The 26,690-nt window shown below is 43.9% G+C and overlaps 1 protein-coding gene across 1 annotated transcript in view; it reads left to right on the plus strand.

Annotated features, from left to right (window-relative positions):
- Nucleotides 1–26,690, plus strand: part of RARRES1 (retinoic acid receptor responder 1) — a 39,062-nt gene that overhangs the window by 4,826 nt on the left and 7,546 nt on the right. The window contains exons 2-4 of the mRNA XM_037841886.1: nucleotides 17,670–17,732; nucleotides 20,232–20,415; nucleotides 25,004–25,140. Coding sequence (XP_037697814.1) covers nucleotides 17,670–17,732; nucleotides 20,232–20,415; nucleotides 25,004–25,140 — 384 coding nt within the window. The remainder of the gene's footprint in view (nucleotides 1–17,669; nucleotides 17,733–20,231; nucleotides 20,416–25,003; nucleotides 25,141–26,690) is intronic.

Consider the following 26,690-nt stretch of genomic DNA (forward strand, 5'->3'; position numbering starts at 1 on the left):
GGCATTTGCCCTTGCAGTTGAAGAGTGTTCTACAGAGCTGGTCCCACAGTGGTTGGGGATAGTAGCCATAACAAATCCTGGCTCTGGGTCACTTTTTTTTTGGTTATTGAGGATGTCTTTAGCTAGTAAGTCCTTTTATGAATGGAGGGGAAGGGGATCCTTTATCAGAGCTGTGTACAAGATATACATGAATCCATGAACATGCCAAGGGCTCATGCTCACACAGAAAATGATGTTAAGGATCACAAATTGTGATGGTTAGGTTTATGTGTCAACTTGGCCAGGTGATGGTGCCCAGTTGTCTGGTCAAGCAAGCACTGGCCTATCTGTTGCTATGAGGACATTTCATGGACTTAAATCATCAGTACGTTGATTGCGTCTATGGCTGATCACATCTGCATTTGGCTAAGGGGAGTGTCTTCTGCAATGAGAGACATTTAATCTAATCAGTTGAGGACTTTTAAGGGGGAGGTGATGACTTCAGCAGTCAGAAGAGAGAACTTTCTTCTCTACTTCAGTCAGCCAGCCTGTCCTGGAGAATTCATCAAAGACCTTCACTGGAGTGCCAGCTTGCAGCGTGCCCTACGGAATTTGGACACATGCATTCCCACAGTTGTGTGAGACACTTTTTATAAAATCTCATATTGTTTACAGATATCTCCTGTTGGTTCTGTTTCCCTAGAGAACCCTGACTAACACACAAGTAATTTCATATCATACCTGTATTAGTTTCCTATTGCTGCTGTAACCAATTGCCACAAATGCGGTGGCTTAAAACAACACAAATTTATTATCTTACATTTCTAGAGATCAGAAGTCCAAAATGGGTCCTACTGGGCTAAAATCAAGGATCAACAGGACTGCATTCCTTTCTGGGGGCTCTGGGAGAGACTCTGTTTTTCCTTCCTCTTCCAGCTTCTACATTCCCTGGCTCGAGGCTCTCCCTCCATCTTCAAAGCCAGCCATGTTAGGCAGAGTCTTTTCTGTGCTGCCATTTCTCAGGTCCTTCCCGGTTCAGCCTCCCTGTTCCCCTTTTAAGGACCCTTGTGATTACACTGGGTGCATTCTGAGAATCTAGGATAATCTCACCATCTCAAGATCCTTAACTTCATCACATCTGCCAAGTCCCATTTGCCATATAAAGCAATATATTCACAATTTCCAAGATTAGGATGTAGATGTCTTTGGGAGCCCTTATTCTACGCTCTGCAATATCATTTATGGATTCATCAATAAACTCCAGAGATGCTCTCCAACCCTGGAACTCTTGTAGCACCCAGAGGCTGGACCACACATTAAGCTTGCATGGAACTGTTAAGTAACTTCACAAGTATTATTATTGCCTCATTGACTAGACTGTTGTCTCCTGAGAGGCAGGAACCACAGCTTTTACTTCCTCTGGCTCCCCTATATTGCCAAGCACTTTTCAGGACTCAAAAACCCTTACTGGTTGACTAAGCCCAAGCCATGTACTCATCGATGGTTAAAATTAAAGGGGATACCACTTATCCGTGCCAATGGGGAGGACCAGATGCATAATAACTGAGTCACAGATTGTTTTTAAAAGCCAATTATGCTGACTTTTGAAACAGCACCAATGAGTCAGAGTTGGAAGAGGAAGTCTAAAAACCTTCTGGCTAATTCAGCACCGCTCTGTGACAATGTCCAGGCAAAAGCCCAGCTCCTGCTTGAATGCTGCCCATTGACTTACATCCCAAAATTTCTTAGCTGTAAAATTCCTAAATATTCTGAGAAATTTGGCAAGGAAGAGGTTAAGTGGTAAGACTAAGCTCTATTGAGTAATTATGATGTGCGGGCACTTTATGCATAGTTCTCATTTCATCTTTGTGCTGTAAAGTGAGCTGGTGTGCCAGTTTGAATGTATTATGTCCCCCAACACACCATTATCTTTGATGTAATCTTGTGTGGGCAGGCATACCAGTGTTGATTAGATTGTAATTCTTTGAGTGTTTCCATGGAAATATGCCCTACCCAACTGTGGGCGGTGACTCTGGATAATTTCCATGGAGGTGTTATCCCACCCATTCAGGATGGGTCTAAATTAAATCACTGGAGCCATATAAATGAGCTGACAAACAGAAGGAACTCAGTGCACCTGAGAGTGACATTTTGAAGAGGAGCTACAGCCAAGAGGGGCACTTTGAAGAACACACAGAAGCTGAGAGAGGAGCTTCAGCTTACAGAGACATTTTGGAGACGGCCTTTGAAAGCAGACTTTTGCTCCAGAGAAGCTAAGAGAGGACAAATGCCCCAAGAGCAACTAAGAGTGACATTTTTTAAGAAGCTGATGCCTAGAGAGGAACGTCCTGGGAGAAAGCCATTTTGAAACCAGAACTTGGAGCAGATGCCGGCCACGTGCCTTCCCAGCTGACAAGAGGTTTTCCGGATACCATTGGCCATCCTCCAGTGAAGGTACCTGAATGTTGATGCATTACCTTGGACAGTTTATGGCCTTAAGACTGTAACTGTGTAACCAAATAAACCCCCTTTTATAAAAGCCAATCCATTTCCGGTGTTTTGCATTCCGGTAGCATTAGCAAACTAGAACAGCTGGTAGAATCTCTATTGGCAGATGAGAAATGAGAGGCCAGGGAAGGCCAGGGGGACAGCTTTGCCCAGTGACCAGAAACCTGGGCTCTGTGGCCAGATGGTCTGGACTGGATCCCAGCTCCTCCACTGGCTTTTCTATAAACGGAGTAATAATAGTTCCCTCCACACCAATGGCATTGTTATGAAGATTTTCAATGAGATGATGCATGTAATGTGGTTATCTCATTACCTGATCTATAATATGAGCTCAATAAATTTTACATATTATTATTAAAGTTTCCATAACCCTAGAAATATTCTCTTGGAATATGCTCTTGACTTCAGAATTTAGCAATTGTTATTTACCCTCACAGTATCTCCCCAGTTTCTGTAATCCCTGCATTAATTACTTAGGACAATGAAGTCTCCATTAATAAGTTGTACATGCTCCCCAAGAGGTCAAAAACAGAAATCCAAAAGAAAGATTAAAACTTAGACTCAGAAAGAGTGTTTGCAGTCAAATCTGTGAGATCACGGCCAAAGCCATTAGGGCCCTGGACAGGGTGGTTCTGTTTTAATGACAGAAGTGTTCAAGAATGTCTTAGCCCCTCATTCCTCCAAGTGCCATCTGTGGACCCGTGGTGTTGACATTTCTTGGGACCTCCTTAGAACTGCAGAATCTTGGGCCTCATCCCAGATCTTCTGAATCAGAACCATTTCAACAAGTTCCCAGGTGGTTCCGGCACCCCTGAAGAGGAAGGAGCACTGGGCTGGAACCTGGAGTGTGCAGACCTGAGGATGGGCACTGGGGACTGGGAGTTGGACAGCACACCAGGCCTTGTCCCTTCCAGCCCAGTTCTTAATACTGTCAGCTGGGCCACCCCAGAACTACTGAATCAGAGGCTGCAGCATTTTCTGGAAACTCCTGTCATGGTTTGAAGGCATATGTACCCCGGAAAAGCGTGTTCTTAAAGCTAATCCATTTTCATGGGTGTGGACCCATTGTAAGTAGGATCCTCTGGTGAATAGGATCTTCACTTGAGATGTGACCCACTTCAATCAGGGTGGGTCTTATTCCTCTTACTGGAGTCCTTTATAAGAGGATAAAAGATAGCAGGAACACACAGAAAAAGTCCCCAGAGAAGCTGAGAGAGAAAAGCCAGAAGTTGAAGGCAGTGGAACCCAGGAGAGAAGGACCAGCAGACACCATGTGGCAGAGTAGCTGAGGATTGCTGGTGGCCAGTCTTCTGAGGAGAAGGTATTGTCCTGTTGATGCCTTGACTTGGACATTTTCCTGGCCTCAAACTGTAAACTTGTAAGTTAATAAATCTTCATTGTAAAAGCCAACCCATTTCTGGTATATTGCATTTCATGAGGTTTAGAAAACCAAAACAGCTCCCCAGGTAGTTCTGATGAGGAGCAGTGCTCCACCCCTCACAGTGTGCACCAGTCCAGGCCAGGGCTGGTGCTGGATAAAGGGCCCAGGGCTTCTGCCCACCAGCGCCAGGGCGGCCTCCCTAGCAGGACCCCAGACTGCACAAACCCACCTATCCACTGTTTCCCAAGGGCCTTGTGTGCCTTCCTCCTCCCTTCCACGACTAGTGAACTTCTGCCCTTCACCTCTGCGCAGCTGTCCCTGTGTGCAAGGGTTTGGCTATAGAAGGGGTGTGAGCTTCCACGGATCCGGGTTTGAACATGGCTCCATTAAAACCACCAGCTGCCCCGTCTTGGACAAGTTACTTAATCCTAGTCAGCTTCACTTTGCTCATCTGCAAATTAAGTATTTACCCAGTGTACTAGTTTCCTATTGCTGCTGTAACAAATTACCACAAAGTGGCTTAAGCAATACGCATTTACTCTCTTACAGTTCTGGAAGTCAGAAGTCCCAAAATCAAGGCATTGGAAGGTGTTCTAGTTTGCTAATACTGCAGAATGCAAAACACCAGAGATGGACTGGCTTTTATAAAAAGGGGGTTTATTTGGCTATACAGTTACAGTCTTAAGGCCATAAAGTGTCCAAGGTAACACATCAGTAATCAAGTACCTTCACTGGAGGATGGCAAATGGTGTCCGGAAAACCTCTATTAACTGGGAAGGCACGTGGTTGGCGTCTGCTCCAAAGTTCTGGTTTCAAAATGGCTTTCTCCCAGGACATTCCTCTCTAGCAAGCTTGCTCTTCAAAACATCACTCACAGCTGCACTCCGTTCAGTCTCTTTGAGTCAGCACGTTTATATGGCTCCACTGATCAAGGCCCACCCCCGAATGGGCGGGGCCACACCTCCATGGGAACATCTCATCAAAATTATCATTACCCACAGCTGGGTGGGGCACATTCCAAGCAAATCGCTGCCCCACAAGACCACAAAGATAATGGCATTTGGGGGATACAATACATTCAAACCGGCACATTCCACCCCCTGGACCCCAAAATGACAATATCTTTCCAAATACAAAATACATTCATTCCACCACAATATCACAAAAAACTTAAATCATTTCAGTAACAAAAGTTAAGTACAAAATCCCATCAAAATCAATTACAGGCGTGGTGGGTCCTAAGGCAAAATTCTCCTTTAGCCTTGGATCTGTGGACTTAGAACAAGTTATATGCTTCCAATATACAAAGGAGGGACATTCATAGGATAAACATTCCCATTGCCATAAGGAAACAGTAAGGAAAACAGGGTTAACAGGACCAAAACAGTTCCTAAAACCTGCAGGACAAACCTCATTAGATTTCAAAGTCTGAGAGTCATTTAATAGAACAACGTTGCATCCTTGGGGCTTGAGAGAGTGGGAGCCTAACCCTTCCTAAGGGCCTTTTTGGCAGCCCTTTCCTCTCCAAATGCTCACATGAGTGCTCCAACATACCCACACATTGGGGAGACCACTTTCTCCGCCCCACCATCCTCAAATATTGGGGCAGCTCCCGGATTCCCTTCCATCTCCCAGGCACATGCTCAACCCCTTCAGAACAGTGTGGTGGAAGCCAGGCTCTCCCCAATTCCCTGGGAATGTGCTCCAACCTCTTTGTGACCTGAGGTGGCAAAACTCTTCCAGAGCATCGAGGTGGAATGCCCACCCTCGACCTCCGGGGCAAACTCACCCTTTCCATGCTTGTGGGCTGCTCCACTCTCCCAGCCCAAGGCCTCTTGACTCCAGACCTCAACCTCCATGGCTCTGTCTTTGAAGAAATTTTTCCTGCAATTTGTTCCTTGTCTGTCTCCTCCAGTCCAGACTGGCAGCGGTTCTGTCTATAAAGTTCTCGCAAAAGTTCTGTTGGCTTTGCATGAAGCACACAGGGGTCAAAGCCATCAGACAATAGGAGTTTCCACAAATCCTTTCTGGATAATTCCATCTCCAATCTTGGCTTGTACTGAAATGGCGGCTGGGTTCCGTGTTTGGTTACATCCTCATGTTGGGCTATAGCTTCAGAGATTCCACCCCCTGGAAGCTCATAATTTTCCAAGCGATCAGCTTCTGGTCTCTTTGAACCCAAGAGTTCAGTTCTAAGTTTATCTCTTTCTGCTCGCATTTTACTATAAGCTGCAAGGAGAAGCCAGGTTACGTCCTCCACACATAGTCTGGAGATCTCCTCAGCTAAGTATTCCAGGTTGTTGCTTCCAGATTCCTCCTTCCATCTGACACCAGGACTCAATTTTGCCAAATTCTCTGCCACTTTAAAACAAGGATTGCCTTTCTGCCAGTTCACAACAAAACGTCCATCATTTCTGTTCAAGACCTCATCCGAAGTATCTTTAGAGTCCATATTTCCACAAACAGTCTCTTCAAAGCAGTTTAGGCCTTTTCTATCAAGCTCCTCACAATTCTTCCAGCATATTCCCCTTATCCATTTGAAAAGCCGTTCCAACATGTTTGGTATTTGCAAACACAGCAGCAAAAGCACCCCACTTCTCTGGTACCAAAATCTGTTCTAGTTTGCTAATACTGCAGAATGCAAAACACCAGAGATGGACTGGCTTTTATAAAAAGGGGGTTTATTTGGCTATACAGTTACAGTCTTAAGGCCATAAAGTGTCCAAGGTAACACATCAGTAATCAAGTACCTTCACTGGAGGATGGCAAATGGTGTCCGGAAAACCTCTATTAACTGGGAAGGCACGTGGTTGGCGTCTGCTCCAAAGTTCTGGTTTCAAAATGGCTTTCTCCCAGGACATTCCTCTCTAGCAAGCTTGCTCTTCTTCAAAACATCACTCACAGCTGCACTCCGTTCAGTCTCTTTGAGTCAGCACGTTTATATGGCTCCACTGATCAAGGCCCACCCCCGAATGGGCGGGGCCACACCTCCATGGGAACATCTCATCAAAATTATCATTACCCACAGCTGGGTGGGGCACATTCCAAGCAAATCGCTGCCCCACAAGACCACAAAGATAATGGCATTTGGGGAACACAATACATTCAAACCGGCACAGAAGGGCTGTGCTCCTTCTGGTGCCTATAGGGGAGAATCCATTTCCTTGCCTTTTCCAGCTGTCACATTCCTTGGTTCATGGCCCTGTCCTCCATCTTCTGTCTCTGACACTTCTGCCTCCCTCTTGTAAGGACTTGTTCTAGTTTGCTAATGCTGCCAGAATGCAAAACACCAGAGATGGATTGGCTTTTATAAAAGGGGGTTTACTTGGTTACACAGTTACAGTCTTAAGGCCATAAAGTGTCCAAAGTAACACATCAGCAATCGGGTACCTTCACTGGAGGATGGCCAATGGTGTCCAGAAAACCTCTGTTAGCTGGGAAGGCACATGGCTGGCGTCAGCTCCAAAGTTCTGGTTTCAAAATGGCTTTCTCCCAGGACGTTCCTCTCTAGGCTGCAGTTCCTCAAATATGTCACTCTTAGTTGCTCTCGGGGTGTTTGTCCTCTCTTAGCTTCTCCAGAGCAAGAGTCTGCTTTCAACAGCCATCTTCAAACTGTCTCTCATCTGCAGCTACTCTCTCGGCTCCTGTGCATTCTTCAAAATGTCCCTCTTGGCTGTAGCAAGCTTGCTCCTTCTGTCTGAGCTTATATAATACTCCAGTGAACTAATCAAGGCCCACGCTGAATGGGTAGGGCCACACCTCCATGGAAATTATCGAGAGTTATCACCCACAGTTGGGTGGGTCACATCTCCAAGAAAACACTCAATCAAAGAATTACAATCTAATCAATACTAACACATCTGCCCAAACAAGATTGCATCAAAGATAATGGCGTTTTGGGGGACCTAATACATCCAAACCAGTACAGGACCCTTGTGACTTCATTGGACTCACTTGCTTAATCCAGGATAATTTCCCCATTTTCAGATCCTTAACGTAGTCACGTCAGCAGAGTCCCTTTTACCATGTAAGGCAGCATATTCACAGATTCTGGGGATTAGGACACGGGCTTCTTTGCTGGGGGAGGCGCCTTATTGGGCCTACCACACCCAGCTCACTTGCTGCCGTGAGCTCCCACAAGTACTTCCCGGTGCCTCCCCTGTGACAGCACCAGCCAGCGGCAGCTCCTGCTCCCACTGCTTGCCTGGCTGATGCGGCAGCCTTGGTAATATCCTCACCATTGAATGCCTAATTTCTTCACCTCTTCTTGGTACTTGACAGCTTTGTGCTTGCTCTTGAACAGCCAACTTTATTTCCTTGTTGCATGTATGTCGGCCTCTCCCAAATTAGACTGTAAACTTTTTCAGGGCAGAAAGCATCATGTCTGTCTCCTCTACTGCACTAGCATAGGGCTCTGAATGGGACAAGTATTAGACAGGAACAGGAAGCCAGGCCAAGCCCCCAGCCATGCCCAGCCCTCTAGCAGGAGATGGGGAGACCCAACACCATGCACCCCTCTGACAAGCCCTTTGCTCATTGGCTGCACCATGAGCCCAGAGGGGAACTGGAGGAACAAAACCACTTATGGCCATTTCCACCTGGCTTCCTTTTCTAGTGTCAAGGACTAGTAGCCAAAGTTGGGTAAACAGAGACTGACACCCAGTATTCAGTCTTTTTATCTCCACTATTTCTTAATTGGATAATGCAAAGTGTCCACTGGCAAAGGTTTCCTTGGCCTCCACTGGGTGTGTCCTGATCAGAAGATGACTGATTTTGGGTCCTTAAACTGTATTTGCCTTATCTGGTGGTGCCAGAGAGAAGAAAAACAAAATAAGATGATCCCGAGGTTAATGTAATACAGTGAAGCTCTCTCTGTCCATAAGAACAGCACAGCAGGCTTTATCCACAAATGAGTTGTTTACTTGTCTCCAACTAAGCATGACTCATAAAGCTAACCTTATGAAATGAAGAATTTGCTTTTACTGGAATAGCATGGCATTTATGCTTTCTTACCACATCTGAAGGCTGGAGGGGACATTTAGAAGCCAAGTCTGTTCGACCAACAGATTCCAGTATGTGCGGGAGGGGAGATTAGAATCGCCCATGAGCTCCTTACAAAGTAGTGGCCTCACCCATCCACCTCCCTGACTTTAAATGTGAAGTTTAAAGTTGTCATATCCGGGTCTAAGGCCACACGAAGGGACCAGGGCATAGCAACCAAGGCAGAGGGAAGAAAAACAATGGACAGTGTTTTCCCAAAACATAGTGTTTCTGCTTTGGGCAGAACCAAGCCTTTGAACATGCCCAGGTTCATGGCGTTTCCACGGCCTTCCTGCTGGCTTCCCAGGGACACCGTCCTTGGTTGCCCTGCTCTTGTATTTCCTCCAAATTTATGTTGTGTTTTTGCATGAATTTTGGGTCTTTAAAAGGTGCTTTTGGGATAAATAAATAGGTATTCTCTGTTCTCCATCCAGTTCTCAGGTTTATTGCCAGTTCTTGCACCTAATATTTCAATGGCAACTTTACTTTTCAAAAGTAAAGTATTCATTGTATGGTGTCTAAAAAGACAAGTGCTAATCCACTGACATGAAAACAAAGCCTTGGTGCTTTATGGTGAATTGCTTTTTACTGCAGATAAGACATGACTTTAGAGAGTTGTTGCTAGGCTGTGCAGTTTTAATTTCTTCATGGTTATATAAATTTCACTGTATAGCAAAGTAGCCAGCCATGTAACAGGAAGCAAGGTGTGAATTTTCTTCAAAAATTATTTTAGTCCTGACTGCCTTCTCCAAATGTTCCTCCTCAAAACAGCAAATCCTCGGTCTCCGCGGTTTTGTCAATTGCATCCCCTGAAGCAGAGGGTAGTTCTGCCACCTTAACTTTCTAAAATATCCTAATCTGATTCACCAGAGACTCCAGGTGCCGTAAGTAGACCAAACTTTGAGATAACTTTCCTCCGTCTCAGTGCACATGGTGCCCTCGGGCCTTGGATTCCGTCACCATGGTAACCTCAACTCCGATTACACCCCAATTTTCATTGGCTGCTCAGTTCTGGGCCCTGCTCACACCTCTTCCCTGTCCCAGCGCCCTCTCCCGTTCTCACTGCTCGGCTCAGCTCTAGTTCTCTGTGGAGCTTTCCCCACGTCCACTGGATCTTGCTCTTGTTTATACCTTGTTCGAAAGGAGCTGCACCCAGGGGCCTCTTCCAAAGCCTCAGATCATCTGTACTCCCACGCCCTGCCTGGACCCTTCCCTTCCAGAAGGAGGATTGAGATGGCTCTTGTCCAAGGGAACCGCGATTATAAACACAGTCCAAGATCCATCCCAGGCTAACAGTTCTCTCCCTCCCTCCCTTCTTTCCTATTCCTCCCTCCCTCTGCCTCCCCCCTCCCTCTTCTCTCCCTCCCTTTCCCTCCCTCCCTTCCTCCCTCACGCACAGCAGCCAGCTTTCTTCAGCTTCTCCTAGGAAGAGGTTTTTGGGCTCTATTTTTGCAACCTCAGGGTGGTATAGGATAAATGCAGAGGCTACGGAGCCAGGCCACCTGACCTCACTACTTACCACCTCTGGGACATTGGGCAGATTCCTTAACTTTGGGCGAGTGCCTCAGTTTCTTCATCCCTGAATTGGGAATAACAACAGTACCTGCTTCAAAGGGCCTTTATGATCTAATAAGTCAATATGTGGGCACTGTTTAGAACCAGGCGAGGCAGAGGGTGAGAGCTCCATGTATTACAGCTTTCGTTATTATTCCCTCCCAGTGGCCTGATGCTTTACAAATAGCAAGCACTGGATGCATGCTGGATATGGATAAAGGCTTGAGGAGCATTCCTCTTATCATATAATAATAATAAAATCCAGTGTGATGAGTTCAGTTCTTTGAAGGCAGTAACTTTCTCAAACAGGGCTTTGAATGTGGCCCTGCAAGTGAAGCAAAAAATTGAAGTACTTTCCAGTTCGCTATATGAGGTAGGGGATGTGGAAATATGAAAGGTAAATGCTGGGTGAGGGTGAGGGGATGCCTTTCCTCATTGGCTAATAGGGGCAAAAATGAAAAAGAAAACTCATAAAATAAACAAAAACAAAAAACCAGAATAGAATATAAGCCATGCTGTTAGCGGTCTGCAGTTGTAAAGCATACATACATAAATGCTATAGTACATAAAGTCCTGTTTTGTACATAATCAAAAAGAAATCTCTAGCAAAGAGCTACTTACTTCATTTCTTGGCATTATGTAGTCACATGGTTGTTTGCTTTGTCTTCCAATATTTTCTTTTATAAAGACTCTTATTCTGGAAATATTAGAACAATGTTCTCTGCCTCTGGCTGTGCTTTAAGAAAGGGATGTAAAATGTCCTTATCTGTTCTGCAGATGGACACTTCTGGCATCGTAGGGATGAAAGAAATGAAAACACTGTGACCGGCTAGTCCAGTTAGCACTACTTATCTCAGGAAAACTAGAGCTCTTTGTCACTTTTTTCCAGTGTCTGATTTGACTCTTCAAAAAAATGTCTACTAAACTTTTTGGTTTTTAATTGTCTTTGAGTTTAATGGACTAGCTTTTGCACCAAGTCACTGTGGCATCCCGTTGTGCAGCATCTGTGGCTGGTCCTCTGTGGGAGGACAACTCCATGAGAGGGGGGTTCACCTGACCTTGAGAGACTGGCCTAGGGGTCCTAGAAACCGAGCTGCCAGCATCAGAAACCACATATAGCCAGCAGTTCCCACAGTCCTCAAATCCGGTCCCGCTAATAATGTGGAAAGCAAATTTAAAAATAAGCTTAAAATATGAGGCGAGGGGCATTCGTATCAAGGCACTTTGGGCTGGGTAACATTGTGTAAATGGTTGTATATCTTTTTAAAAGTCCGTTTGTGCGCTTCCAGGGCCAAGGCTGAAGGAGGGAGTCCAACCCCTCAGCTCTGGGTCCATCACCATCCTTGGACCCTGCAAGGCTCCTCTTGGGTTTGGGTATTTGTTTATTCCCTTTTATGCCTGTTCCCCTTCCACCCTGGTCCCTGTGGGCAACCCCTCTAACATGTTTGATGACTATCCTTCTTGTGTAAGCTCTTGTAAAAGATACATTGTTTTGTGTGCAAGTTTTTGTTTTTTTAATTTTCATAAATGGTCTTGTTCCATATGTTGTGTTGCTTCTTTTTTCAATCACACTGTTTTTAGGGTCCTTCCGTGCTGCTGCATGTACGGCTAGTCAGTTACTTCTAACTGCTGGGTTGTATTCCATGGTGTGCACCCCCATTTTATCTGCCCACTCCCCCAGGGAGGGACTCCAGATTGCTTCCAATCCCCAACACCCTGTCCTCACAGGAGACCCCTTATGGACCTGCATCAGAATTTCTCTGGGATATATACTCAGAGATCAGGTTTCTAGATCATAGGGCACATGTTAGCTCAATTTGACCATGTATTCCAGATTGCTCCCCCAGCAAGGCTGCCCCGGGCTACTGCCCGCCAGATGTGCAAGAACAATCCATTTTTAAAAAAAGTTTTATTGTGGTAACATATATACAACATAAAATTTCCCATTTTAATCAATCGCAAGTACCATCCAGGGGTATTGATTACATTCACAATTTTGTGCTATCATTACCACCATCCATTACCAAAAATTTTCAACACCCCAAACAGAAACTCTGTACCCATTAAGCAGTAACTCCTCATTCCTGCCTCCACCCTCCACCCCAGCCCTTGGTAACCCGTACTGTACTCTACTTTCTGTCTCTGTGAATTTGCTTATTCTAGGTATTTCATATAATTAGAGTCATAAGATGTTTGTCCTTTTGTGTCTGGCTTGTTTCACTCAACATGATGTCTTCAGAGTTCATCTGTATGGTCATCTGTATCAGAACTTCATTCCTTTTTACAGCTGAATGATATTCTGTTGTTTGTATACACCATGTGTGTTTTTCCATTGCTCTGTTGATGGACATTTGGGTTGCTTCCCCCTTTATGGAAGTGCATCCTTAAATTCCCGAGCCCAGCCACCTCTGGGCCCTGTCCACTTTCTAATTTATTGCCAGTTTGATATTTGTAAAGTGATACCTCCTTGCTTCTTTAATTTGCATTTCTCTGATTGCTAATGAATATGAACAGGGCTTCAGAGCTCTAGTAGCATAGTGAATACGTTAAAGTGCTTATGACACTTGTCCAATAGAATGTGTCATGTGGTGATGGTGGTGGTTGTTACTCTGTAAACATAAGCATCTTTTAAATAATGGTTGCTATTAATAATGTCTTAATATAAAACTGTATTCCGGTGATTATTTATGATCTTGAATTACATGTCTGTTCATTTTTTACTTCCTAATAGAACCTGTATGTGTCCACATATACTTCTTTCCATTTCCACTACCCCACCTGGCTTCATGGCCCCAGTCCTTCTCATCTGCCCCTTAAACCACCCTTCTTCTCAACTTGACATTCACTTGAAACTCTCCTCACTCCAGCATGGGTTCTCCACAGTCTATTTAGAGAGATATTTTCAGAATGCCTCCCTCCTGTCCATGGCTTCCCATTTCTCTTAGGATAAAGTCCTCCTCCTTGCCCGTCTGTCTGTCCTCTGGTCTCACCACCTGCACCTCGAGGCCTTCAGCCCCACTGTTGCCTCTGCAGGGAATGATGGAGTGATTGACAACTCACCTCCCTGCCCCCAAAAGTCAAACCCTTCTTAATCTTCACAGTTCAGCTCAGATGTCTCTTCCCTATTCCCTAGACTAGATCGATGCCCCAGTTATGCTTTCATAGCTCTTAAGCCAACCGTAATCAAATAATCAATTCCACAGTGATCTTTCGAACGCCCCCCTCCCTAGACTGTCCCAAGGGTGGGCGCTACGATGGCTTTGCTCCCTGTATTTCCTGGCACAGTGCTGGGAATGTGGTAGTCACCCAGTTAATACCAGAGCGGCTGTGGTTGAGCAGCAAAGACCTCACTGGGGAGCAAGTTGCTACAGGGCACAACCTGCAACTAATGAGCGCTTTATTACTCACACTGCAGGAAGGGCCCCAAAGGGCACCCCGGAGGTGACCAGAACTGCTCGGGCGGGGGTCGGTAGACGGCAGCTCTGCATGCCCCACTTCATGTCCAGGAAGAGAGACAAATCTCTGCTGTTGGAGTGGGTGTTTATCCACCTCCAGGGAGGAGGCCCGGCCACTGGGAATTCCTTCTCTGATAAGCTCCTGAGGCCGCCTGTTCCTGGCTTCTGGGTTTCAGGTCTGGCTGGGCGTCTTCATCAGCCTTGTCTCCCCAGCCTGTGGAGTGGAAACAGCACCACTGACGAGGAGGTGGGGTGGGGGCGTGGGCAGGGGCTGGGAGACGGCTGCCACGTGTGTGGCCGTGACTTCCCCAGCACTCGCTATCACAGAATAGCCAAAATTATACACAATCCTAAAACCGCGGGAGCACGAGACACTGCGCCCCAGATTCAGGAGGCACTGGCTGGTGCTGACTGCGCCCGCAGGCCCCCCGGGCTCCGGCTGTTTATCTCAGGAGAAAGCAGCAGGGTAGCCGCCGAGGAACTTGTGAGTCATGGGACGGGAAAGGGAGATAAAAGGGCTGCAACTTGATAAATGATAAAGTACAACCAAAAATATAAAAATCTTATTTTGGGTGAAACATAGATGCTCTTAAGAGTGCATCATTAAAACGAAACCAGGAAATCGAATCGGCAAAGAAAATAACTCTTCAAAAGTACAGCTCATTCCTGACTCAGCTCAGAGGCTCTGTGAGCCGAGTTCTGTGTCTTTCCCTACAAAGAGTACGTGCTGGCCCCTCACTTGATATCTGTGTTTTTCCAAACAGCCATTTGAGTCAGATAGTGTCTTAAGGACTCCATTTAAAATATGAAAATTGTATCCTAAACATAAGGAAGGCTCTCGTGAATCCTTTTGTATAGCAGATACGCCTGCCCAGTTTATGATTGACGGGAGGGTTGGAGTTCTTTGGGGTTCTTCTCATTCTGCACGTCTTCCCTGGGTGATTTCATCAAGGGCAAGGCTGCAACCCCTGCCCCTTTGCTGACCCCACCCCCATCACACACGGCTGCCTCCTGGACATCTAGATTGCACGGGTCCAGCTCTGCTTCCTCCTTCTCTTCTAGTGAATGGTCTCCCCACCCCCCGGCTCCCGACTGGGAACCCGAGGGGCATCCCTGACCCCTTACCTAGGAGGCCTGCACGCAGGAGGCCCCTAATGAGCATGGAGGGCAGCCTCCCAGGTCCTGAGAGCAGAGGCAGGTAAGGAAGAAGGCTCTAGGGTGGGCCCAGCAGGCATTTCCAGGCTTAGAACCTGCTGACAAGCAGGAGTGATGCCTCCTTCGGGAGTAAGGTTGTTAGAGGGTGCCAGTGTGGTTGGGGTGTCATGGGCAGCCAGCCCACAGTTCCCCACGCTCCCTTGCTTGGGTGGGTTGTGAAGACTCCAGAGTTGCGGAGTGTGTGAGCTAGAGGCAGGGCGCCCTGTCCTCTCACTGTCAGGCCTGGCTCACGTCCAGCCTTCGAGGCATTACAGGGTGTTTCGGGAGTAAACCACGGAAAAGGCAAGCTTGACCGGAGTCCACGTGAGCATTCTTTCCTGTCCACGACTCTGGGTTCTGGCACGGTTCTCCCTCTCCCTCATCACTGCCCCTCAGGTCTCTCGATTTTAATAATGATGAAAGTAACAAACAGGCATTGACTGTTTACTCTGACCCAGGCACCGTCCTGGGTCCTTTTTATGCTTTTATCTTATTTTATCGCCATAACACCCTAAGTGCTGTGGTTATCCTATGTTACGGTGGCTCCCACAGGCTTCCAGTCCAAGTGCCCAGTCCTCTTCATAAAAGATGAGGCTTTTCATAAATCTCTGGTGGTGGGGTAGCCAGAAGCAACTTTGTGCTGTGTCTCTAACACACACAGCACGAGTTTTTTGTGTACAACTCAATGAGTGATCACAAAATGAATATCCATGTAACCACCGTCTGAGTCAAGAAATAAAATATTGCCAGCACCAAAAAAAAAAAGAGAGAGAGAGAAAAAAAGCCAGGAGGCTGTCCATGACCCTGCACCAGCCTCCCTGACACAGCCTTTTTCTGTGTCCACCTGGAGTGCCATCCCCTGCTCTCCAGCCCCACACCTCTGCCTGGCCAACACAGGCTCTTCACCCACTCTAGAAAGCCAGCTCAGCGTGCCTGGCACCCTTCATGACTGCATTCTGCCATACTTATCAGCCCTTTTACATATCCGTCTGTGTCCACATTAGAAGCAGGTGTCAGGTAGGGCTGGACTGGAGGCTATATTTCTTGTATCACCCCTGTGCCTGGCATGGTAGGTGGGGAATGGTGGTTGAGGAACTGGACAGATTTCTGAGTTTGCAGTTTGTAAACTGAAATCAATGTTCTTATACCAGGACTGGTTTCTTGATTAAAGGTGAGCCCCGAGCAAACTGCTGTGTGTGAGTGTCCCATGGGTATCCTTCCAGCAGCATCTAGACATTTACATGTTTAAATATATTTTACGTAAACATTATTACAGAATCCTCTCCCCCCATTCTCCAGTTTCCCAGCATTTTTGAGGAACTCTGTAATGGAGATGGATGATATCTGCTCTATTTAAAATAAGATAACCCTATTTGGTTATTGTGTTCCTGGGCTAAAAGTCAAAGGAAATTGATGTTGTCATAGACTAACTTAATCATGAATATATGAAATAACTTTGGCTCCATGCAGCAGAAAGTTCTCTTTCTTCATTAGGAAATGCTACTTTTATTGAAAGATCATTTGCGTGTTTCTCTCCCCTCTCTCTCTCTCTCTCTCTCTCTCAATAACTATGGTAAATAATATAAAGTTCTTCCAAAAGTTTAAATTGCTTTGTTAGTATGGGTTTGTGTGCTCTAGAAATATGCATTGTAATCAACTCATGAGTTTTAAAAGGTTAAACATACATTTCAAAAGTTTAAAATATGCCTGTTTATGAAAATGGCAAAGGAAGGAAAATCTGTAGCCTGTGCAGACTTCTTCATGTCAGTAATTCATCCTGCCACAGAAGCAGGCGCTGTGTCCAAATTCCACCTTATCCCTGCACTTGTCCTCTCCAGATCTGTGGGGGGGGGGCTGCTTCCGTGCTGTCATTTAGATCTCAGCTTCGAATCTCCTCCTTGACCACTTTAGGAAGGACAGCCACTTCTGCCCCCACATTTTCTTCACTTATCACCATCTGAAATCCTATTATTTCTTATTTGTTATCCCCTTGTTGTGCATCTCTGTTAATCGACTCTTGGTGGACCAAGGGCTCCAGCACCCAGAACAGGGCATGGAGAAGGCACCCAATGGTTGGGGAATGAAGGAATTAACTGCAAGTCACAGCATATACATCTCTCTCTCTCTCTTACTTAGCTGCTCACACAAGTCACCCTCCTCCAACCTGAATACCACCATTTCCCTTTCCCAGCCTCCCTCTTAGTGAGTAGCTCTTCAGCTAGCAAGCAGGATAACAGGATAAGGCCAACATCTGAGATTTTCCTCCTTTTAAAACATCATTGATTTTATTCAGGTATAAATATAACAGCTACCCATTTGCATGTCCTCTTATCCCAAGAATATGATTCTTTGATATAAAGATGTGTATTATATTTCACAATGGGGAAGTGACTGCAACTGTGGAATTGTGACCTATGATATTCTTTGAATTTGCTTTCTAACTGCTTGTTAAGTTACACTTGGAGAGTTAGCACTTCTACGTATATATGTTATATTCTACAATAAAAAATACGAGAAAAAGATGTTAATAGAGCTTCTACTCTGTTTCTGTATTTCAGATTCGTTCAAAAGAAGGATGCAGAGTTGACCTGGTTTTTACCACGGAGCGCTATAATCCAGAGGTAAGCTGCCATATTTAGTGAATTTATCTTATTGGTAATTCCTTTGAATATGGTGTTTAAAAACATATATATATATATATAGTGACTTTGGTTTTTTCTGCTTTCTTTTACATTTGTTTTCAAGAATCGAAGAACTGAGCTAGTCAGGAACTCAGGATTTAACTCCTTCACCTTCACAGTCTTAAGCAGGGTAGCATTTAGAACAGTCCTCGCAGCCATCACCTCGCCTTTCCTAGGGGTCCCCCAGGAGAGAATTTCACAGCTCCCTTCACTGTCCCTCCCAAGCACCTCACAGAACTTAGCGTGACTCATTCTCGAATGTCAACCTGTTCATCTGCTCGTCAGCTGGTGACATTTCTGATTAGCAGGCTGGTGGCACAAGGCTGGTTCCCTGAGCTGATGTGCGTGGAGGGGCTGTAAACGCAGGGCAGCACCAGCACAGGCTACAGCCAAGATGGGCCTCACTACAGCCCTGACCAAATAGGCCATGTTCGGCCAAGTTTCCTTTTCCCTGTGGTCAAGAAGAGAGCAAACAGAAAACTTCTGTAGAAATTAGAGCCAGATGAACCTCCACGTGCTGGGCCAAGCTGGGAGACAGCAGCCGGGAGCATGGGTGGAGAGGAGACTAGACCAAGAAATTCTCCTTGTGTTGTGCTGAGTCAGAGCAGCCTGGGATGAGCTGGCAGTGTCCTGACATTAAAGTATATCAGGGCCACAGTTTTGGAGGTGAAAACATGAATCCCCCCAACGCGATGCTTCCAGAAGAATGTTTGCCAGCATCCAGAAACAACTTCTGACATGGCAGTAGTACACTCTGGCTTTGCTTACTAACCTAAGAACTAAAAACTTTCCTAGAGCATGAGGAAAATGTCTGTGACTTAGAAAGTTGCAAACACAAAGTGTAAGGTTAAAGCTAAAGGGAAAGCAGTTGTTTTCCAACAATTTGTTTCTCCGGAGTTGAACATGTGGATGTTTGGAGCCCTGCTAGCTAACTGAGGTGTTCCAAATCAGGGAGTGAAGGAGAGTTCTTTTATCTTCAGTCAGCTGCTTTCATGCTGTTGAGCTGCTTTTGGGGGTGGGAGGGAAATGAAAGGGAAACAAAAAGGTCAATACCTCATTCCTTTTCTCTTCTCTGGAAACAGCTTAGATATCAGAGGAGACCACATCCCAGTCCTGTCTTCTGCCTTTTGATATGTTGCTTTCTGAATGTTTCCTTCACCTGGTATCTATGTTGCACTGATATTTAAGATCTTAATGCACCACTAAAATTCTCTCTCATTCAAAACTAGCACCCAGAGGAGAAGTTACACACTGGAAAACCTATTTCACTTTTTTGAGTTAGTTCTAGAAACAGGCTTATTAGGCAGGTCTGATTTTGATTAAAATTTGTTTCCTTGAGGGCTTTTCCATTTTAAATTTATTTTTGGGAGTTGTTTTAACTGGGACTCAACCCAGTTTAAACAACTATAAAAGCTAAAAAAAAGTTTTTTGCTCCAGTGCTCAACTAACAACACTGTAGAACAGGAGGTCTTGATCGGGGGCCCAGGGATGGCAGGTTTGGGGGAGGGAGGGGTGATCTACGAACCTCCTCAAATCCTACACCCGATGTTGATGGTATGGGCATAAGTACATTTTTCTGGGAAGAGGATCCTTGGCTTTTATTTTAGGATTAAAGAAATTTGTGACGTAAAAGGATGAAAAACCACTAACATAGAGATGAGTCACACATATCTGATGTAAAGTTGAAGCATGGGATATCTCTGGATTGGAAAATAAGATAGGGTGATCCCAGAATACTCAGTATATCTACATTTAAATATGAAAACAAACAAACATCCCTCAGTCATTCAGGTAGTTGAGTTACTCCCATTTGGATGATCTGTGCTGCCGCTTTCTCTGGATTTGATCTTGGTGTAGAGAGGTGGAGTTAGTCAGAACCTGAGCTATGGCATAGAGACTTGGGTTCAAGTCCTGCCTTGCCACTAAGCAGTGAGATGTGGAGCAAGTTCCTCTATAAACTTCGGTGTCTTAATCTGTAAAATTGGAAGGAGAGAACCTAACTCATAAGGGAGCATGAAGATGCTGTTGTTAGTGTTGTTCATGGGCGCTAACTTCTTTTGGTTCAAGTTAGCAAGCTTAAGGTCCAACTAAGGATTATGTTGGTCCGTAGTGGCAGAGTGACGTATCCATTGGCTTAGAGGTTTGGAGCCAAGCAGTTTGCTCAACAAACATTGATGAAATTTCTTTGGAATAGGCCTGGTCTTATTTTTAAAGGGCACCATCAAAAGGCAGGTGTTTAAATGATAGCAAAGAGTGAAGGACTATTGTATTCAGCTGTGAGCACAAAATCACTCTTTCTACAAAGCAAAAGCCACTACATCTATTGATGTCAGAGCTCACCTGCTAGGTACAATGACCGCTTCTCCATCCTGTGCATGTTGGAGATGGGTGGGGGTGTTAAGGAAGCAAGCTTGTTTAATCCCAATATCTTTATTTCAGGAAGGTGAGGGACATTTGGGGAAATGTTCTGCACGAGTATTTTTCAAGAATCAGAAACCCAGACCAGCCATTAATGTAACTTGTTCACGGCTCATTGAGAAGAAGAAAAGAGAACAAGAGGACTACCTGCTTTACAAGCAAATGAAGAAACTCAAAAATCCCTTGGATGTAGTCAGCCTACCTGGTATGAATCAGCATCTGGAACTTCTATATTCAGGAATTTATATAATTACTAAATCTTACCAAGAACTGTCATTGAAATTTTTATTCCCAAAGTGGCACCTTAATTCGCCAATAGAATGTGGTAGAAGGTTATTCACTTACACCTCATTATTTAAACAAGACTCAGAAGTATCATTTTCCTGTTCTCCATCTCCAGTACACTATAGAAACTCTGCCAAAAGCTGTCTGTTCCTCTTCAGTCTCTCCATTTCCCATCCCAGAACAAGGGACACAGCAAGAGCTGAACCCCCAAGTAGGACATAGAGATCTTTGCACATGCGTACAAGGGTGCAGTTTTCATGGTTGAGACCAGAACCTGAAGTGACATTTCTAGAGCTTTTTGGTGACAGCTTCGGAGCCTTTAGGTGATGAGACACCCTCAATTGCCTCCACTTTGACCACAGCCTTACACGCCATGAGCCGACTGTCTCCAGCCCTTGCTGCGGTGGAGTCGTGCTTACCTCGCTTTAGGTCAGTAGCTAATGGGCAGTGGTGCCCTCTCTAATAGGCAATGAGCTCTGGCCTCTGCGATGACTCAGCTGAAGTGAAGCAGAGCTCATTTGTTCAGGCACTCAAGAGAGTGTGTGGTTGAGGCTCAGCACTTACTGGCAAATCCAATTTCCAAAACCACAAAAATCATCTCTGGACCTGCACTTGGTTATTAAGCTAGACATCTGCCCTCGACAGCACTCACCACCCATGCTGTCCCAGTTCGCTCATTTGCCCAGACACTGTGACAAACCCATGTCAACACCGGGGGACCTGTAATTTCCATTCTTGAGTTCATCTGTTCCCACTGTGACTAAATGTTCTTACAAACTTGGAAGTGGAATATTGCTCCTTGCATTTCTAAAATTCAGAGCCCATGATGATTCTTGTAAAAGTTTTCTGACAATTCAAATCAAATCCTCTTCCACAGAATTATAAGGATGAATTCAAATTCTAATGCTGTAGAATTTGTTTATATTTAATACTGCTTGAAGTAAATGGGCTAATGGCTAATACTTTAAAAATCTATAGTTATTTAGGGATTTTTTTTTTTCTTTACCATTAGTTGGAGAAATAAGGTTGATCTAGTCTCCTTAAAATAAAAGCTTTAGTAATTGTATAGGACCTTTTATGTGACTATTAACCACAGAATCACTAGATTTTGGATACTTTTTAATAGCACAATTAAACTGGGTCATGTTCACTAAAAAGTCCTGTTTGCCCACAAGGCTCATTTTAAAACAACCTAATTTAATGTGGCTACTATGAAGTTCAAATATTACTTTTTAAATAAAGGGCATCTTTTCTTTAACGAAAATTTCAAGTTCTGTCACTTTGATTTTGGCAGAAATATTCAATGGCCTTATCTATAACCTGTCTGTGTGTATGAAATTATATACTTAAAATCAAAGAGGTTTGATTTTAGAAAAAGTGAATGAAAATTATGGAGGTATCTCTTAAGTAGCCAGTTCAGATCTTAGCAGATTCTATTTAGTATTTGACCAAATCCAAGATATTGGACTACTGTAATGCAGTCTTCTCCATAATTGGTAAGTGAGAAAATCTAATGTGTTTCAGAATATCCTTCATCCATGCTGTTTTTCCCCTAAAAAAGTAGAATTGCATGGCTTTTATTGTGAGTAGAAATATGACTGTTTTCAAATGAATTCATGAACTTTCTATTGATGGACCCAAGTATATTACACACAGGAAATTACTGAGGACCTCCAAATTATCAGCTAAAGTCCCATCTGCCAAAGTGATTCTGTAGCAGTGCTGCTGGCAACTTTTACTTGCAAACATCATCACTATTCACAATATTTAGTATAACAAATTTGTCTTCTGTGGTAATGATTTCACAAATCTTAGTTCACAGTGGGCACTACAAGATGAAATACATGAAGATTAGTTGGGTAAGGGAAATTTTTAATGCATTAAGATGGATGATGGGAAACTTCTTAAAAGTAAAATAGGTAAACAATGTTCAGATCAAATGTTGAGTTCATAATTCTATATTATAATATAAAGTCCTGAAATCCTTACAGTTCAGCTGCTCATAACAGTGAGAAATGACAAGTTCATTCCTAAAATACTGACTTCCTGGTCAGAAAGTAAAAGTCTGAAACATACTTTCATCTATAAAAACAGCCACAGCTCCCTGTTTATTATTTAACATATGTTGGTGGGAAAATGACTTCACCAAGTTTTTTAAAAATACATTAAAAAGATAATGAATAATGCAAAAGTGCTCATTCCTTACTCTGAAGGCACTTGGATGTTAGTTAACAGGAAAGCAATAAAAGACCAAAAGACCTAGTTGAATCATGTAACAGTGAGTGGTGATAATGTAGGTAAAATAAGTACTTTCTTGCTTTATTCTTACTGGGTTTTTTCTTCTAAAAAATTTACTAGGTGTTGGGCTCTCAGTGCTGCTCATTATTCATTTCTAATTTTTTATTGTGTTCTACTTAATAGCTCTGTTGAAACTTTTCCATTTCTTTAGGGCCCAGAACACACCCTGGTCTCACGCACTCTCAGGAGACAGTCTTGCCTTCTGCTTTGTTGAGACTGAAGCATTTACCTTCTCAACTTCTTTCCATCTAAAAAAGTCTATCTTCCCCAACCCTCTCCTTTATTCTAAGGCTCCCTCTACTTACACCCTTGATTTTGGTTTCTCTAGCTCCTTCCATGATTTTGCCTCACCAGTATCCTTCCCATCTCTGAAATCTTCTTTCAACCAGTTCCTTTTCTTGCTCTACAAAGAGATTCAAGATTAGTGCTCTGTTGACCAATTAATTCATAGAGCTGCCACCCTATCTCCTTCCTTTTTCAGTCTCCTTTCAAAAGTAGTTTGTATACTCATTGCTCTATCCTCGGCCTCTTGCCACCTGGCTTCTCTTTTATGTACGTAACTGGAACTGCTGCATCTTTACCACTCAGATCATCAAATCAAATGGTCCTTCAGTTGACATCATCTGCTCCTGTGGCTTCTTTGACCTTGTATTTAATATACCCAATACCAAATACTCAACTTGTTTTCTCCCAAAATGTTTCCACACCCTGGCTCATTTCTTTAATAGTATTACTATTCACCTAGAGTTTGGTAGAAACTTTGGTCATGATCAGTTCCTCATCTCCTACCATTTAATAATTTCCTGCCTAGCCTGCCTCCACAGTGTGTCTTGGACCCATCCTGTCATCATCCTTCATGTCTGCGGTGCTTCTCACTAAGACTATTACAATAGCTTACAATCTAGTCTTGCACATTTGAGTTTTTTCCTTCCATCTGTACTGTACCCAGTTGCTGAAGTCATCTTCCCAAAGGACAGTGATTCCACATTCACTATTAAATCAAAATCCATATCCACCCTGTCACTGTATACAAGCCATTCCTAGTCTGGTGCCAGTGTATTTTATACTCTTTCAGGACTAGCACTGAACCTGAATCTGCCTGCTGCCCTCCTAGCCCAGTGTGCTCACTCTTTCTCACTCATGCCCCACATCTCACTCCCCACCCCCCAACAGGTCTGGAATTGAAGGCCCAGCTCAAATCTCACCTCCTCTGTGAAGCTTTCTCCAAACTTCTCTAGACCAAAGAAACCTCTCCCTTCTCTGTGCTCCCTCTGCTCTAGGCTTCTCTCCCTCATAAGGAATGTATCAGCTCTATTTATACACTGTCAAATGTGGAGGGAATGTAGGGACCTATCTTTATATCCCTCAGGGCATTCAAGCAATTAACGAATGCTTTGTGAATTGACTGGCCAAGTCAAGTTCTACCAATACAGAACAGAATTTAGGCTAAGGATTATTTTACAAGTAGGATTAGTTTCCTAATAAGCCTATTAGTATTCCTCACTCACTGTTCTATTATTGGCCTTCATATAGATAGACCTAAGAATGTCTTATACCAAATTGTATAAAATGATCTTCCATGAACAATTATCTGATAAGTTAATTACTCATTAAAATTTGAGTACCTAAAAGTCACAAAAAGTAATATATTAATCATCTTATCCCTACCTCCTAGCAGTGTCTGACATTCAGTAGATTTTTTCATAAATGTTTGCTGAATTAGAAAGACTTCAGGTTCGCAAACAATGCCATCTGATTTCTTCATGTCTTCCAAAAAAGTGACAGAGATGCTGCCAACACATTGATTAGCTTTAAAACCAATGTTCAGAGAGGAACAGAGACATTTGGCAGGTTGGGAAGTAAAGACCATCACAGTGATTGTAGACTCAAAGCAGAAGGCAATATGGAGATCACTGATGGATTTTCAATTTAGTTAAAAGTGCTTCTCCACCAACAAGTCTTTAGAAGATATAACTCTGAGAATCATTATAGCTTTTTCATAGATTTACTCAGCATGGCAGGTTGAAGCATGCAAATCTCCTCACTAATGTAGAAACAGATAGTAAGGAATCACATTTCCAGCTCAAGATCTTGCTGTAAGAACAATGACAGATATGACTAAGTGTAAGCCCTTTACCTTACTGAGACTTCTGCAGTTTTGTCTCAAATATGCCTTAATACAAACGTGCTTTTTTTTCTCTCTCTCTCAGATAGTTATGGACATATTGATCCCTCTCTGAGACCCATGTGGGATTTGGCGTTTCTTGGCAGCTCATACGTGATGTGGGAAAAGACAACACAGTTTTTATACTACTATATGATACAACTCCATAGTGTGAAGCAATGGGTAAGAAAAAATTGAAATTAACTTGTACCACGAGAGATATAACCTATGCATTGTTCTCACACTGAATTAATGCAAATTTTTAACTTCATAGCAAGAGTTTTAATTGCATTTCATTCATTTGACAAATATTTAGAGTGCCTGCTACGGGCTAGGTATTGTTTTAGGGTCTGAGGCTTATAGCAGTGAACAAAAAACAGAAGTTCTGCTCTCATTGAGATCAATTCTAGTGAGTGACAGTGAACTAATAAATAAATACATATGTATCAATTGGTGCTAAGGGCTATGGAGAACAACATAGGGAAAATAGAACGCAGGGTATAGACAGAATTACTGTTTATATAGTCATCAAGAAAGGACCCTCTAATCTGAGCAGAGATGACATTGGAGCAGAGGCCTAAAGAAGTGGTGGGTGGGGGGTGGGGGTGAGTTATGTTTCGGCAAGGGAAGAGAATTTAAGGCACAGGCACACAACCGCACATGCACGGTTCCTGAGACAGGGATGTGGCTGACTGGGATGAGAAGGAGCGATGAGTTTGTGTGGCTGAAAAAGAGTGAACGAGGGGAGTGGGTCAGAAGATGAGATCAAACAGATGCCAGGTGGAGGGGACTAGTTCCTGTAAGGCCTTGTAGGACCTTGTAGGCCATTATAAGGACTTTGCCTTTTTTTTTTTTAAGCTATATATTGTGTGTGGTAAAATACATATAAATAAAATTTGCCATTTTAACCATTTTTAAAATATACAATTCAGTGGCATTGAATACAATTACAATATTGTACAACCAGCACCACTATTTCCAAAATTTTTCATCCCCCAAACAGAATCTTTGTATCTATTAAGCAAGAATTCCCCGTTCTCCCACCCTCACCAGCCGCTGGTCTCCTCTAATTTACTTTCTGTCTCTGTATAAGGATCCTGTCTTTTACGCAGAGATAGGGGCCACTAGAAGGTGTTCAGCTGAGGACTGACGTCATCTGACTTACAATAGGATCGTTCTGGCCGCTGTGTTGAGGACAGATATGAGTAGGGGAGCAAGGGTGGGAAGCAGGGAAAATCTAGGCAAGACATGGTGGTGGCTTGGACCAGGGTGGTAGCAGTGGAGGTGGCAAGAAGTGATTTTAGATGTATTTTGAAGGTATTTGTGAGAAGTGATTTTAGATGTATTTTGAAGGTATTTGCTGATGGGTTGGATATGGATATTAGAGAATGAGAAAAGTTACAGACGATTCTTCGAATTTTGGCCTGAGTAACTGGAATGATGGAGCTTTCATTTTCTGACTACTGCACGAAGAACAGATTTAGGGGATAATTAACTTGATTTGGGACATGTTAAATTATAACCAAGTAGAGAATTCTTTTGTCACCTGGATACGAGTCTGAAGTTTAGGGGAGAGTTCTGTCTGGAGTCATCACTGTACAGATGGTATTTAAAGCCTTGAGACTGGATGGGAGCACAGGCGCCAAGTGTAGAGAACAGAAGTTATCGAAGGATTGAGTCCTAGAACACTTATAATTTTAGAGGTTGGAGAGATGAGAAAAGAGTTTCAAGGA

This window comes from Choloepus didactylus, chromosome 1 (assembly GCF_015220235.1).
Source record: "Choloepus didactylus isolate mChoDid1 chromosome 1, mChoDid1.pri, whole genome shotgun sequence".
NCBI classification, from domain to species: domain Eukaryota; kingdom Metazoa; phylum Chordata; class Mammalia; order Pilosa; family Megalonychidae; genus Choloepus; species Choloepus didactylus.